A 15095-nucleotide genomic window follows, 5' to 3' on the forward strand; every position below is an offset into this window, starting at 1 on the left:
CCAGTTTTCTACTTGGTCTCATGTTTACTGTAACCATAAATATTCGTATCCACTCTAAAAGAGCATAATATATGATTCCTCTTGGTCTTTCTCTTGTTTCCCTTATCACTTTTGACTTGGATTGTCACAACTGTTTCCTAATTAGACTCTTTGGCTCAAAGTTACTTCCCCATGTAACTCCTCCTTCATGGAAAAGACAGTCTAATGCCATGGGTTCTAGTCTCCTCTATTATATTGTAAGCTCTCTTAGTTACATGATATAGAAAAGACAAGGATTCTAATACTGATTCTGTCACTCTCTGGGTCTTATTTTTCTCATTTGTAAAATAAGGAGGTGTGAAAAGTTTATGTCAATGGACTCTTTTCCCCTAAAATTCAATGACTCCATTCTTACTCATTGTGTTGATTGATTGGGTTTCAGTTATATCTATTAACATATCATTCTTCCCACAACTGCAACCAAAAGTGCATTCTCCTTTTTCTGTCCATCCAAATCTTGTTCAGTTTTCAAGATCCACTTCAAATCTATCCTCTCCACAATGCTGCTCTTATCATGCTTGCCAATAATAATTTCCCCCTTTCCCAGTTCATGTATTCAAATATTTATTGGTGCCCACTGTGTATTAGGTACTACAGTAAGTGCTGGGGATGCAAGGAATGAATAAGGGAAACATGGCCCCTGTAATAAAAGAGCTTACAATGTAGTGGGGAAGACAGGTAAGAAGCTAGTAACAAACAAAGATTAAAGACTGTGATAACTGCAAGGAAGGCAACAAATAGCTTGCTGAAGCAGAAACATGTACTTTGTTTATATAGTATATTCAGAGAAGGCTCATTTCCCATAGCATTCTTGATACATAGTAATAATTAATAATTTAATCTATTATTATCTTGAATTGGTATTTGACTTATCCTGGTTGTAAATCTTACTTCCCAAATTAGATTGCTGTAATAATGATAACCATTGTTTTAGCTAACATAAACTGAGTACTTAAAATGTGCCAGTTATTACATGGGGCAATTCATGTATATTTTATCATTTAATCCTTAGAACAAAATAGGTATTTTTATTATTATCCCATTTTACTCAAGATGAGGAAATGGGACTTAGAATTAGACTAAGATACTTTCTTAAAGTCAAATAATTAGTAAGTGGCAGAATTGGGACTAAAATCTAAGTCTGCAGATACTTAAGTGTGGTATATTAATTACCATGACAAACTCCTTCTTGGAGAAGGAATCATCTTTTATGGATTTTAATATCATTCAGAGTAATAAACAGTTTTTTCCACAAACCAGGCACTTAACCTGATAATGGATAACTGAACAAGTGAACCTTGGGTCTTTCAATAGGTATTACAATTCCCTAGAAGCAGCATTCCTGTAATTCCTATTTAAAAGTATTTCAAATCTAGTTTCTGACACGATTTATTATCTTGCTCCCAATTGGCAACAAGTCGTATGCATATGCTTTCCTACTTACGACCTTTGGTTCTGGGTAACCCAGCAATTCTCCATTTTGAGTTTTATATTATTTCACTCAAATGGTTCTGACTCAAATACTGAAAACATTCAATGACAGGATGTGTATCTCAGAGGGTTGATACACAGCAGATATTGAATAAAATCAATTAATCAAAGATCCTCTCGCATAAAGTTGGAGCTAGGTTTCGGATATTTTAAAGACCAAAAGGATGTGCTGATAAAAAAGGATGTGCTGACATATTTTAATTCATCAGTAAAAGAAAAATGTGAGATATAAGCCACATTTTTATTTCAAACGAAGTTGTGAATGTCAATCACAACTTTTCCTTGCACACTTACTCAATTATTTACACTATCAGTGGAAACTTCAGCCATGAGTAATTCAAAAGAGTAGTTTAAAGAAAAAGATACATTTGATTCAGAATGTGCTTCAGCATTCTTTTTATTATGGTAATTAGAAGTTAGCTGGCTTCTGTAACTTACTTTATTGCTCAAATCTTCTTTTTCAATGCTGGGTAAAACCAGCATCATCTCTTAGGACATTTGTACTGATGTACTAGTTGAAATCAGAAATATGTATACCATGGAGTACTATTCAGCTCTAAGAAACAATGGTGATATAGCACATCTTATATTTTCCTGGTTAGAGCTGAAACCCATACTACTAAGTGAAGTATCCCAAGAATGGAAAAACAAGCACCAGATATATTCTCCAGCAAACTGGTATTAACTGAGTAGCACCTAAGTGGACACATAGGTACTACAGTAATAGGGTATTGGGCAGGTGGGAGGGGGGAGGGGGGCGGGTATATACATACATAATGAGTGAGATGTGCACCATCTAGGGGATGGTCATGATGGAGACTCAGACTTTTGGGGGGAGGGGGAGAAATGGGCATTTATTGAAACCTTAAAATCTGTACCCCCATAATATGCCAAAAAAAAAAACCTCACTAAAAAAAAAAAAAGAACATAAAAAGAACACATTATGGAAATGGAGAGGGGGAGGAAATAAAAGAAGAATACATAGTAAAAAACAAAACAAAAAAACAAAAAAACCCCACTAGTTTATAAATTTCCTAAATATATACACCTATTCCCAGAAAACGATTAGTGACATTCTCCACCTAGGAGCATATACTGTCCATTCTCTATAATCTCTAGAGACAGATTAAGATAAACTACATCAAAAAGAAATAGATCCATACATGATCCACATTTATCTTAAATGCAAAGACGAGAGCTTAAGCAAGAACCATGCAAAATTTAAATATTTAGGTACTCACAAACACTCAACAAACAGAACTTACAACTAATAAAATACTTTATAAAGCACATGGAAGAAGACTTTACAATAAAATTAATAACCTCAAATGGGTAAGATAGACTTTTAAGAAAAGAATCAATTAAAAAACACAGAAAATAAGGGGATTCTCCTAGGATAAAAATCAAAAGTGCAAAGAAAATAAAATATTAGAGAAAAGTTAAAAGATATGGACACTTGATCCAGAAAGCCCAACATTGCATTGCAGGAGAATAGCAGGGAAGAAATAATCTGGATTTCAAAATGGGAATATATTGTGTTAAAAGACTGAAGGAAAAATATCAGAAGCAGAAAAAATACCTAATTAAAAATTCTTCATAAGCTAGAAAACAGAAGGAAACATCTCTTATCTGATAAATGAGATCTACTGAATATCTAAAACAAATTTCTTTTTTTAATGGTAAGACAATACAAGAAATCACAATAGAATCAGCAACAAATATTGATGCCCAATTTCACCAATATATTTAATATTATACTATAAGTCCTACACAATGCAAATGGACAATAACAACAAAACATATTAGAAAGGAAGAGACAGTAATCATTATTTGTAGACAATATGATCATTTCCCTGTGAAATCCAAGAGACTCAATTGAGAAACTATTAGCATTGATGAGATGACTCAATAAGGTGGCTAGATATAAAACAAACATTTAAGTATTAATACAAAAATATAATGAATCAAAAAAAGATCTTATTCACAATAGTAAGAAAAACTTAACAAAATGTTTTGGAATAAATCTGGTATGAAATGTGCAAAGACTACTAATTCCTTTCCTAAATATTTACTAAATAGGCAATGGGACTACAAAGGTAAAAAACAATGACAACTCATGGTACCTGGTCTTTATAGAGCTTAAAAAGTGTATTAGGGTCAAAGACCTCAATCAAAGAATCACAACAGCAAATATACAGATAAACTGGTAAGTATTATGAAGTCCATGGTGCTTTGAAAGTTTATAAGAGGAGAAACCTCTCTGATTTAGAGAGATTGTGGAAGGTTTCCCTGTGGGAGAAATTACTCTGGGAACTGAAGGAAGAATTATTTAGGTGGTGTAGGAGAAGGAATGTAAAAGACATTCCAGAAAGACTCAATGGCAAAGGTCCTGTGGTAGAAAAGAACAATGATATTTTAAGGAATTTAAACATACAAAAAGAATATATGGTAGGCTGTATAATGCCCCTAACCCACCCCCAAAGATGTACATGTTCTAATCACTGGAACCTGTGAATGTTACTTTACATGGCAAGAGGAACTTTTCAAATGTGATTAACTTAAGGATCCCCAAATGGGGAGACAGATTGCCCCAGGCCCAAGGTAATCACAAGAGATAGGAGGGTAAAACTCAGAGGGAAGGCCATGCGTTGATGGAAGTGGAGGTTGGAGTGATGGGGCCACAAGCTAAAGAATGTTGGTAGTTTTTAGAACCAGAAAAGGCAAGAAATGGATTCTCCTGTAGAACTTCCATAAGGAATCAGCTTTGGTGACACTTTGACTTTAGTCCAGTGAGACTGATTTTGGACTTCTGATTTCTAGAATTATAAGGTAATAAATTCATGTTATTTTAAGCCATTAAGTTTGTGGTCATTTGTTAAAACAGCAATCAAAAACAACTCTTATCATGAAATTTTACGAACATATGTGAATTATAGAAGACATTATAAAATAATACACTGTTATAGAATAAAGGGAAGTAATGACACATAAATGTCATTAAATTTTCCACACTTATGATATACAAGGATGATTAAATATTTTTTGCATATAAAAGTTTATTTTCTTTTTTTTTTTTTTTTTTTTTTTTTGAGACAGAGTCTCACTTTGTTGTCCAGGTTAGAGTGAGTGCCGTGGCGTCAGCCTAGCTCACAGCAACCTCAAACTCCTGGACTCGAGTGATCCTTCTGCCTCAGCCTCCCGAGTAGCTGGGACTACAGGCATGTGCCACTATGCCCGGCTAATTTTTTTATATATATATATCAGTTGGCCAATTAATTTCTTTCTGTTTATAGTAGAGACGGGGTCTCGCTCTTGCTCAGGCTGGTTTTGAACTCCTGACCTTGAGCAATCCGCCCGCCTCGGCCTCCCAAGAGCTAGGATTACAGGCGTGAGCCACAGCGCCCGGCCTAAAAGTTTATTTTCAATAGGTTATACCTGGCACAAAGAAGCCTTTGACTAGTTGATATTTTCAGTTGAATATTAAGGATATCAGATAATATTCTTACTAACATGAATTATAAGGTATATTCCATATAAGTACTTATATGAAATTATATATGGTATTCAAAGTTACGTATATATATATAGGAATATATCATGCTGAAAATTTAACATGTAGAACATGTTTAAACATCACAAAGAGTAATACAGATTTCTTGTTGCTAGAGAAATTAATAGACATTTTGATAATGGTGGTCTACTTTTTCTTTGGAAAGAAAATTTAAAAATAAGACATGACCATCATTATTATTTATTAATATAGGTAATAATAATTAGACTATAGTTGCAGAGAAATTTTAATCTTTGTAATTTTTTGAAGAAATTATTAAAATGTCAAAATAAAAAGATTCTGAACCTATATGTTCAAGTTTGTACATTAACAATTTTTAAATCTGTGTTTTCTCAATCTAAAGTTCTTAACAGTAAAGCAATTAAATATAAGTATATTATGCTATGGTTTGAATGTGTCCCCCAAATTTCATATGTTGGAAACTTAATCCCCAAATTCACAGGTTGATGATACGGGACATAGGGTCCTTGGGAGGTAATTAGGATTAGATAAGGTTATTAGGGTGGGGTCCACATGATAGGATTGGTGGTTTTATAAGAAGAGGAAGAGAGACCTGAGCTGGCATGCTCTTGCCCTTCCTGCCATGTGGTGCTTGCTCTCCAGCACATTATGATGCAGTAAGAAGGCCATCACCAGATGCTGGTGCCATGCTATTGGACTTCCCAGCCTCCAAAACTGTGAGCCAAATAAACTTCTATTCTTTATAAATTATCCAGTTTGTGGTATTCTATTATAGCAACAGAAAAGAGTTTAACACATATGGTGACTTATAAAGTCATCAGAAAATAATCTTTAAGTCATATGCTATTATATATGAAAGAATAACAGTGTTTTCTATAATCTAAATTAGAATTTGTTTCAAAAAATAAGGATAGGAGTTTTGTGTCTTCTGTTTGAATCAACCAGGTATGGTTTAAAAATTTTTTTTTTAAATTTCAGAATATTATAGGGATACAAAGTTTTCGTTACATGAATTGCTTTTGTACATTTTGAGTCAAAGTTGTGTGTCCATTACCCAGATAGTGTGCACAGTACCCATTAGAAGTGAATTTACCCATCCCCTCCTCCACCCTCCCACCTGCTTGAATTCCACTGAATTTTACTAGCATATGTGCACATGAATGTTGATCAATTAGTTCCAATTTAATAGTGAGTACATGTGGTGTTTGTTTTTCCATTCTTGCAAGATTTCACTTAGAAGGATGGTTTCCAGTTCCATTCAGGTTGTTATAAAAGGTATTAGTTCACTAATTTTGTTATATGGCTGAATAGTACTCCACAGTATACATATACCACATTTTACTAATCTACTCATATATTGAAGGACACCTCAGCTGTTTTCACATCTTTGTGAAACATTCAGTGCAAGTATCTTTTTTATAAAATGTCTTTTTTTCCTTTGGGTAAATACTCAGTAGTGGGATTGCTGGATCAAGTGGTAGGTCTACTTTTAGTTCTTCGAGGTATCTCCATGTATGTTTTTTTTACTATCTGTTTTTTCAGTATCTCTATGTATGGTGCTTTTTGTAGCTATTTTTCTCTTTTCAAACAGATACAGAATCCACAATATAAGAACAGGATCTGAAATAATAAGAAATAATTTGCCTTGATGCATTTGTGATAAGATGATTGCACTGCAAGCTAAATGTATTGTTTTTTTTTTTTTTAATACTCTTACTATTGTAAGCAGAACAAATGCACAGATGGCATGGGCCATAAAAATATAATTAAGCTTTACCATATTGTTACTATCAGATCTCAGAAGTGTGCCGAAGCTTAAGTTAGTATGCTGAATATATGAGTGCATATAACATTTTTGAATTTTAGAATTTTAGACATGTATATGAAAGCTGACATATGTTTCAAACTATTTCCATTTCCCTCCATGTTCTTGGCCTCTAGTTTCAAACAATTTGAGAATGATTTTAACAGAAGGCATATTAAGTAAAAGATAAAATAATTGGATTAATTCTTTTCTTTTAATCAGAAAATACTTTGCTATCCTTAAAAAATATACTAATGTGAAATATGGGCACGGATTACCACCAGAGAAATCACAGGCTTGCTCTACGACAGTTTGATAACCACAACCAAGGCACAAGGTGCCTGGAGAGAAGAGACTGAGGAGACCTCGTTGTGCCTTGAAGTGAAGAGATTAAGGAGACAATCTGTTGAAGTTTCTTTTGGTCTAGTTATTTGGCATTTCATTAAATGGTGACAATATCAGCAATTAGGCAACTGCCTTAAATCCTTTCACAAATGAAGCAAGGTATATGAATTATGTTAAAAATACTCATATTATGAAGAATACTGGTTAACCTCTTTGATCAATTACAATTGCTTAAACCTAGCAGTCTCACAGTATATACAAATAAAGAGGTTATCTGAATCTGAAAAGGTGTCATAGCTGTTTCAGGCTCTCTGGGGATAGATGGGCAATAAAGGTTGTTCCACAGAAATACCAGTATGTTACATGCCTGTATTCTTTTCTCTTCTCCTTGCTTAGCGAGCTTGCTGACTACACCACTGGTGCAAGGCCTAGGAGGCTGAAAGGGTCCTAGGAGACCAAACACAGAGTCACAGGATCCTCTCCATGTGTCATGTTTAGTAAGTCAAGTAAAAAAGCAAACACAAAGACTGTAGGCAGTGACTATAAGATGTAACCCCTATATGCAGCCCCTAAAAGACAACCAAAAATTGAGAGGAGCTTTGGTGTGTTAACTCATTTGCGATGCCTAATAAGAAGTGCTAGCAGCTATAATTTCTTGAGGGCTGTTTATGTATTTCACTGTTCTGAGTGTTTTACATAAATAATATTCATTTTCCCAATAAAAATTTGAAGTAAGTATTTTTATATTAACTACTCCCTCTAATACCCTTTTAATATAAACATTATTATCCTTATTTTATACATAACGAAATAAAAGTTTAGAGGTGTTAAGTACCTTAGACAAGGTTACATAGCTAAAAAAAAGCTGGAATCAATTTAAAAAAATTCAGAATTTTGTATACCCAGTGTGTAACATATATTAAATGAATAAAGAGTATATGTTAAGGTTAAAGATAAATGCTAGCTAATGTCTATGATAAAGAAGATTTATCTATACATGAAAAACTATGAATAGATTTTAAATATACATGTAGTGGTAAAATACCACTTAACCATTTTTAAATGTACAAGTCAGTGGCATAACGTACATTCACGCCGTTGTGCAACTATCACTGCTTTCCGTCTCCAGAACTTTCTCAACATCCCATTTTGAAACACTATACTTATTGAACAATAAATCCCATTCCCTCTCCCTCAATATAAATTTTAATTCAAGCCTAATTATTTAATTAAAATCTCAGAATGTTAGTAGTGCTTAAAGATTTTCTGTCTCAATGTATAAACACAGGCAATTACAGGAGACTAAAAAGTTCACTTTTGGAAATACAACTATAATTTTATTTACTGAATAAATTTAGAAGGACAGACAGAAATATAATTCATCAATATATTATTTGCTCCCTATTGTGGCAAATAGCTGATATTAAATTTTGGGGAAAAATATGTAAAAACTAGAGATATATGTACTGAAAAATAAAGGTATACTGTCATGCTACTTACAATATAAAATGTTTTTTGTTCACTCATTTTTAAAAAAATGCTGTCTTGATTGTTCAGTATTGAAAGTCTATCTCCTTTATATCAGGTAAAAATAACAATTTATCAAGTCCTAATTTAGGATAAGAGATTAAAAATGTATATATTCAGAATCTATAAAGCCCTTAAATGTGTATATGTCTTAAGTTAATAAACTGAAAACACAGGAAAAAAATAATTGCCTTGGCCATAATAGCAGAAAAAAAGTTGTTTTGAAACCCAGGAGACAGAGCTATTTAGAAAATTATGTGTAGGCCAAAGTTTTTGATACATATTTAAAACAGGACATTGAGGAGAGATGGGAACCCCCATACTCTACTACTGGTGGTAATGTAAATTAGTGCAACCACTATGCAGAATGGTATGGAAGTTCCTCAAAAAACTAAAATAAGAATTATCATATGACCCAGCAATCTCACTGCTGGTATGTATCCAAAGGAGGGGAATCAGTATATCAAAAGATATCTGCACTCCCACGTTTATTGCAGTACTAGCAAAGATTTGGAATCAACCTAAGTGTCCATCAATGAATGAATGGATGAAAAAATTATGGTACATATATACAATGGAATATTATATAGCAAAATTATATATTATATAATTATGTAACAAAAAAATAATGAAATCCTGCCGTTTGCAACAACAAGGATGGAACTGGAGAACATTATGTTAAGTGAAATAAGTCATGCACGGAAAGACAAATCTCTTTTGTTCCCACCCATATGTGAGAGACAAATGCTAAAAACTGATCTCATGGAGACAGAGAGTAGAATGATGGTTACCAGAGGCTGGAAAGGGTAGCGAGGAGTGGGGGGTAAAGTGGGGATGGTTAATGGGTGCAAAAATATAGTTAGACAGAATGAATAGTATTTGATAACACAATGAGGTGACTATAATCAACAATAAGTTAGGGTATACTTATTGTATACCTTAAATGACTAAAAGAGTGGAATTGGAATGTTCCTAACACAAAGAAATGATAAATGCCTGAGGTAATGGATACCCAAATTACCCTGATTTGATTAATTCACATTGTACGCCTGTATCAAAACATCCCATGTATCCTACAAGGATATACAACTATTATGTACATATAATAAAAAGAAAAAAATAAAGTAAAACAGGACACTGAATATCTGTGCCCCAAGATAAATCAAATGACACAAGAAATTAATTAAGGCAATGGCATGATTCTACTCACTCATAAATCTTACTTTATATACATGTAGATGCAAAACTATAACACTTCTTGTTTTTTTCCAGAAAGTCTTTTAAAAGGAATTAAAGAATAAAGGGAGATATGAGAACCTTAACACAAACCTATTTAGGCAATGTGGCAGCTTAAAGAATAATATTCAGTCCTCAAAATGGACTTATCTATATTGGCTATATAATTGAAAATATTTAAGAATATTTTCTTTTCTTAGTAAGGACATTAAAAAAAAAGTACAAAGTCCTTAAATATATCCAGAATGGTATGAGCAAATACAAGATCCATAAAAGACCATTTTCTTTTTTTTTTTTTTTTTTTTTTTGAGACAGAGTCTCGCTTTGTTGCCCAGGCTAGAGTGAGTGCCGTGGCGTCAGCCTAGCTCACAGCAACCTCAAACTCCTGGGCTCGAGCGATCCTTCTGTCTCAGCCTCCCGAGTAGCTGGGACTACAGGCATGCGCCACCATGCCCGGCTAATTTTTTTATATATATATCAGTTGGCCAATTAGTTTCTTTCTATTTATAGTAGAGACGGGGTCTCGCTCTTGCTCAGGCTGGTTTTGAACTCCTGACCTTGAGCAAAAAGACCATTTTCTTATACCAAAGTTCAAGTCAATGGCTCTTTGAAACTTTAAAGACACAATAGGTATGATTTTTCAAGTGACTGAAAGTAAATCAAATTAAAAAAGAAAAAAGCAAAGATTGAAATCCAAGTCTATTATATAATCCTGTAAAGAGTAAGACAATCTTATAGGGTAAGGGAGGATGGGGATGAGAGACAGGGAGGAGAGGAAAAAATCTGCTCATTCCACATTTATACTATCGCATACAACATAGGCAAGGAGAAAAAACATTTTTTTCTGTATTTCTTTTGGATGCATTTGAAAATTGCAACATAGAAAATGCCCTCTTGGTGAATCTAATTATGTAGCTCTAAGGGACGTTTTGTAAATTTGACATGAACTCCCAAAGGTCAGAATTTGAACACAAATGTCCCTATCTTGTTTTAGTGATCTCTCATCCAAGGACTACTGGGTTGGGAATCAAGAGACCATGGGTCCAGACTTGGTTCTGTTGCTTCCTGTGTGAGACTGGAAAATTTACTCGTTTGGGCCTTGGATGCTTTATACAGATCCACAATCCAAAAATCTCTAAAAATCTTAACTCATTTGGTGGCAAAACCTGGCCTGAATGGACATAAAACTATCTACAGTGTTTATTGACCTAACTGACTGTGACTACTCATATGCAGAACTATTAATGTTTGATTATGAAATATTTACTCTATTATCTTTTTAATAAACATTTTAGAATAACTTATTTTGAAGTATTTTCAAGCATAGAAAAGTATGCAAAGAACAGAACAAAGAATTGCCACAACTCTATCACCTAGATTCCCCAACTTTTAACATTTTGCATTTGTATTCTTTCTTTAAATATAAATACACTTCCCCAAACATGTACATACACCCAAAATTAGCCTTTTCTAAACCATTAAAGAACAAGCAGATATGCTTCCTATCACCCCTAAATACTCCAGCGTGTATTTTGTAAGATAAGGGCATTCTCCTATATAATTGCCATATAATCTTTCAAGTCAGAAAATCAACATTTATACAGTACCAGTATCAATCCACAGACCCCATTCAAACTTTGTCAACTGTGCCAGTGATTCCAGAACATTCATTCTCTTCTAATATTGTCAATCTCTTCTGGTCTTTCATGTCAACAGTTTTTCAAAAATATAGGACTTGTATTCTGTAAGCTAACTATAAACCTAGATCTAGCTGATCTTTTCTCATTATCATGCTTTTCTGGCAAGGAAATCACTAATATGATCTTCTGCTCGTCTTAGTGCTTCACATCAAGGTGATGTGCCACACACAATTGTGACACTTGTCATGTAAACCTTAATCATCTGGTCATGTTGTTAGTGGTTTCTCCACTGTAATGTTATCATTTTCCCCTTTGTAACTGATTGTAGTTTGTAAGGGAAATATTCTGAGATTATGTTAATATCCCTTTCCTCATTAAACCTCATCAAACTCACCAGCCAGCCTTAGTGTCCACTGAAAACTTCCATCTGAATTGAACTATGATTGATGAACTATTACAGTCAATTGATAATTTTCTATTTTTATTATTCATTTGATGTTTATTAGTTGGTATTCTACTATAAGGGAGAAGTCAGTCGGTCTGTCTATCTATCTATCTATCTATCTATCTATCTATCTATCTATCTATCTATCCATCCATCCATCCATCTATCCATCCATCCATTCATCCATCCACCTCTCTTGGTATGGACTCATGGATTTCCATTTTATTTAATGAATTATTTTCTATTATTTATTTTAATGGTCAAATTTCCCAGATTAGCTAGTGGGAGCCTCTTCAAGTTGGTTTTTCTTATGCTCCTATCATCCTTTGAGTATCTCTTTACTTTTTGGCACAAAATTCTAGTCTCATCATATACTTTCTGTGCCCCAGTCTAAGAATCAGCTATTTTGCTAAAAAGCTTCCCTTCCCCTTCTCCCCCTTTTTAGAGATATTAAGAAACCAATATCCGGGTACTTGGAATATTTCCTAGGGTTGTTACTGCTTCTAAGCTTTCCAGAAGACAAGGCTAAGAAATATATGCAAGCATATGGTACATAAACACACATACAGATACATCTATAACTATTTCTACACATATCTGTTGTGTGTGTGGTGTATAACTATGAGCATTTCAGTTCATCTGTTCCAGAATCACCTCTTTCGAATGTCATCATACGCAACATGGTTGTATGTATTTTGATATTAACTCCTTTTAGCCTTAGTTTTGTTTGATTGAGAAGTACTGGTCTTTTATTTTCCCGCCTATGTCAATAATCTCCTCATTCTATTTCCATGATTATATTAGTAAAGAAGATTCTGTTGAGGTCAGAGAAACAGGTAGGAAGAAATAAAGAAAAATTATAATTAAAAATTTTCTACGGTTATACCAATATAATTATAAGGATATGCATAGAAAATATATATGCTTTTTGTTCATTTCTAATATAAAAGTATAAAAAGATATGAATTAAACAGAAAGTGTTTGGAAAGATATTTTAATTACTCAAAATCCACTCAATATAGTTGAGAACAATAAATAACTTACAGAAAGATAAAGGGTTTATTTAAAATAGAACTTATATGACTAAAATTTATCGGTTTAATACAAATATGTGTTTAAAGTTTCAACTTTAAGTATACTATGCATATTTTATACCAGATTAGACTAGCACACCACCCCCGCTACAGCTGGGAAGGTTAAACAACAGTATGCAAATCTGATTTAGATATAACAGCTGTTCAAATGCCAGGGCGTACTTTACTTGAAAATGTGACCATTTAGTTCTGTTAAATATAAACTGCTGTTCTGGTTATATGCATTATTTTCCTTAAAAAAATCCTTTAAAAAAAGCATTTTCTGATATGTAGTAGCATCACTACTGAAAGTCAACGGGTCTTTTATTTTAAACTTAACTTTTTCTTTCTCAACTTTCTGAAAAAATGAATGGGACAATTCTCTTCCTCATCTCTTGTATCTCCTTCACCTCATCAGTTGCTCTTGCCAATAAAAAAAATAGTATAATTAATCATTGAACAAATGGTACTGCTTTTGATGGGATTCTGCTTAGTTGTATTTCAAGTTCTCATTTTTGACAGAAATAAGTTTAGACATATTTAACTGTTGATAATTCCATCATGGCTACAAGGTACATGAGTTAAATTATGAGTTGTATATGTACTATTCTCAAGGATAAAACAAAGAAACAAAATCCTAAAGTTCCCAAGAATAACTACAGATACTTTATTTAAAAAATGTTATTATCAGGCCGGGCGCGGTGGCTCACGCTTGTAATCCTAGCACTCTGGGAGGCCGAGGTGGGCGGATTGCTCAAAGTCAGGAGTTCAAAACCAGCCTGAGTGAGACCCCGTCTCTACTATAAAAATAGAAAGAAATCAATTGGCCAACTAATATATATATAGAAAAAATTAGCCGGGCATGGTGGCTCGTGCCTGTAGTCACAGCAACTCGGGAGGCTGAGGCAGTAGGATTGCTTGAGCCCAGGAGTTTGAGGTTGCTGTGAGCTAGGCTGACGCCACGGCACTCACTCTAGCCTAGGCAAGAAAGTGAGACTCTGTCTCAAAAAACAAACAAACAAACAAACAAACAAACAAAAAAAATGTCATTATCATTAAAAGTCCATAGGATTATTTGTAAATGAAGGAGGTGGCCCATTACTCAATTTTATGGAACCTGGGAAAAAATAAAGATGCTTTTAAGAAATTACTTTCGAGAAAAGGCTCCTTACTCTGGTATCAAAAGAAAAACATGACTTTCATCTCCACTATAATTCAGAAACTGATAAGAAAGCTCTAATGTAGAGAAAACTTTCACGTTAGTACAAGGAAGACAAAAACTAGGCCACAAGAGGTATTATCATTCTATTGGAAAGGAAAACAAAGTCACACAGGAAGTCAGCAGCTGCACCTCAACAAGAAACCGGTTTAAGTCTCATTCCACTCAGCACGTTACATCCTTGAGTGGTAGGTGGAATCTACTTCCTTCCCTAGTAAACACAGAGCATTAGCTATATCTCAGAAATTCTGCTAGGCTTCAGGGAATCAGTGACGAACAAGACATTCGTGGTTTCTATTTATGGAACTGAGCATGTAGTAGGGGCTGACAAAAATAATTGCAATGAGTGCGGTTACTGCTGTGATAGAGAAAGTACAGGATGCTACCAGAGCACAAACGGAGATATTTAATCTAGACTTGGTGAGGATAGATCAGAGAAACCCTGAAGAAGGCAGTGACATTTAAACTGTAGGCTGAAGTATACATAGAAGTTGGCCTGATTGAGAAGACAGTGGTAGGAGGTGGAGGACCTATTAGTTGGAGGGGTCCAACCAGAGGCAACACCAGGTGTGAACAGGTCTTTGAGGAATTGGAAGAATTTTAAGTAGAGCACAGGAAAACTCCTGTTCTGCTGACCAGCTCCTGCTCCTACTCTTCAGCAAAGGCAAAGTGGAGAACTGGCATCCATTATTCCACTCTTCTAAAATGAGCAATGGGGCAAGAAATAAAGAGTCAATGTGTTGG

General features: G+C 34.1%; 1 protein-coding gene across 4 annotated transcripts in view; it reads right to left on the reverse strand.

Annotated features, from left to right (window-relative positions):
* Positions 1-15095, reverse strand: part of ELP4 (elongator acetyltransferase complex subunit 4) — a 211983-nt gene that overhangs the window by 57766 nt on the left and 139122 nt on the right. The window contains exon 10 of one of the 4 annotated variants that reach the window (XM_076002058.1): positions 2294-6682. The exons of the other annotated variants lie outside the window; for them this stretch is intronic. Coding sequence (XP_075858173.1) covers positions 6632-6682 — 51 coding nt within the window. The 3' untranslated portion in view covers positions 2294-6631. Of the gene's footprint in view, positions 1-2293; positions 6683-15095 lie in introns of those variants that run through there. 4 annotated transcript variants of the gene reach the window in all.

This window comes from Microcebus murinus, chromosome 4 (genome assembly GCF_040939455.1).
Source record: "Microcebus murinus isolate Inina chromosome 4, M.murinus_Inina_mat1.0, whole genome shotgun sequence".
NCBI classification, from domain to species: domain Eukaryota; kingdom Metazoa; phylum Chordata; class Mammalia; order Primates; family Cheirogaleidae; genus Microcebus; species Microcebus murinus.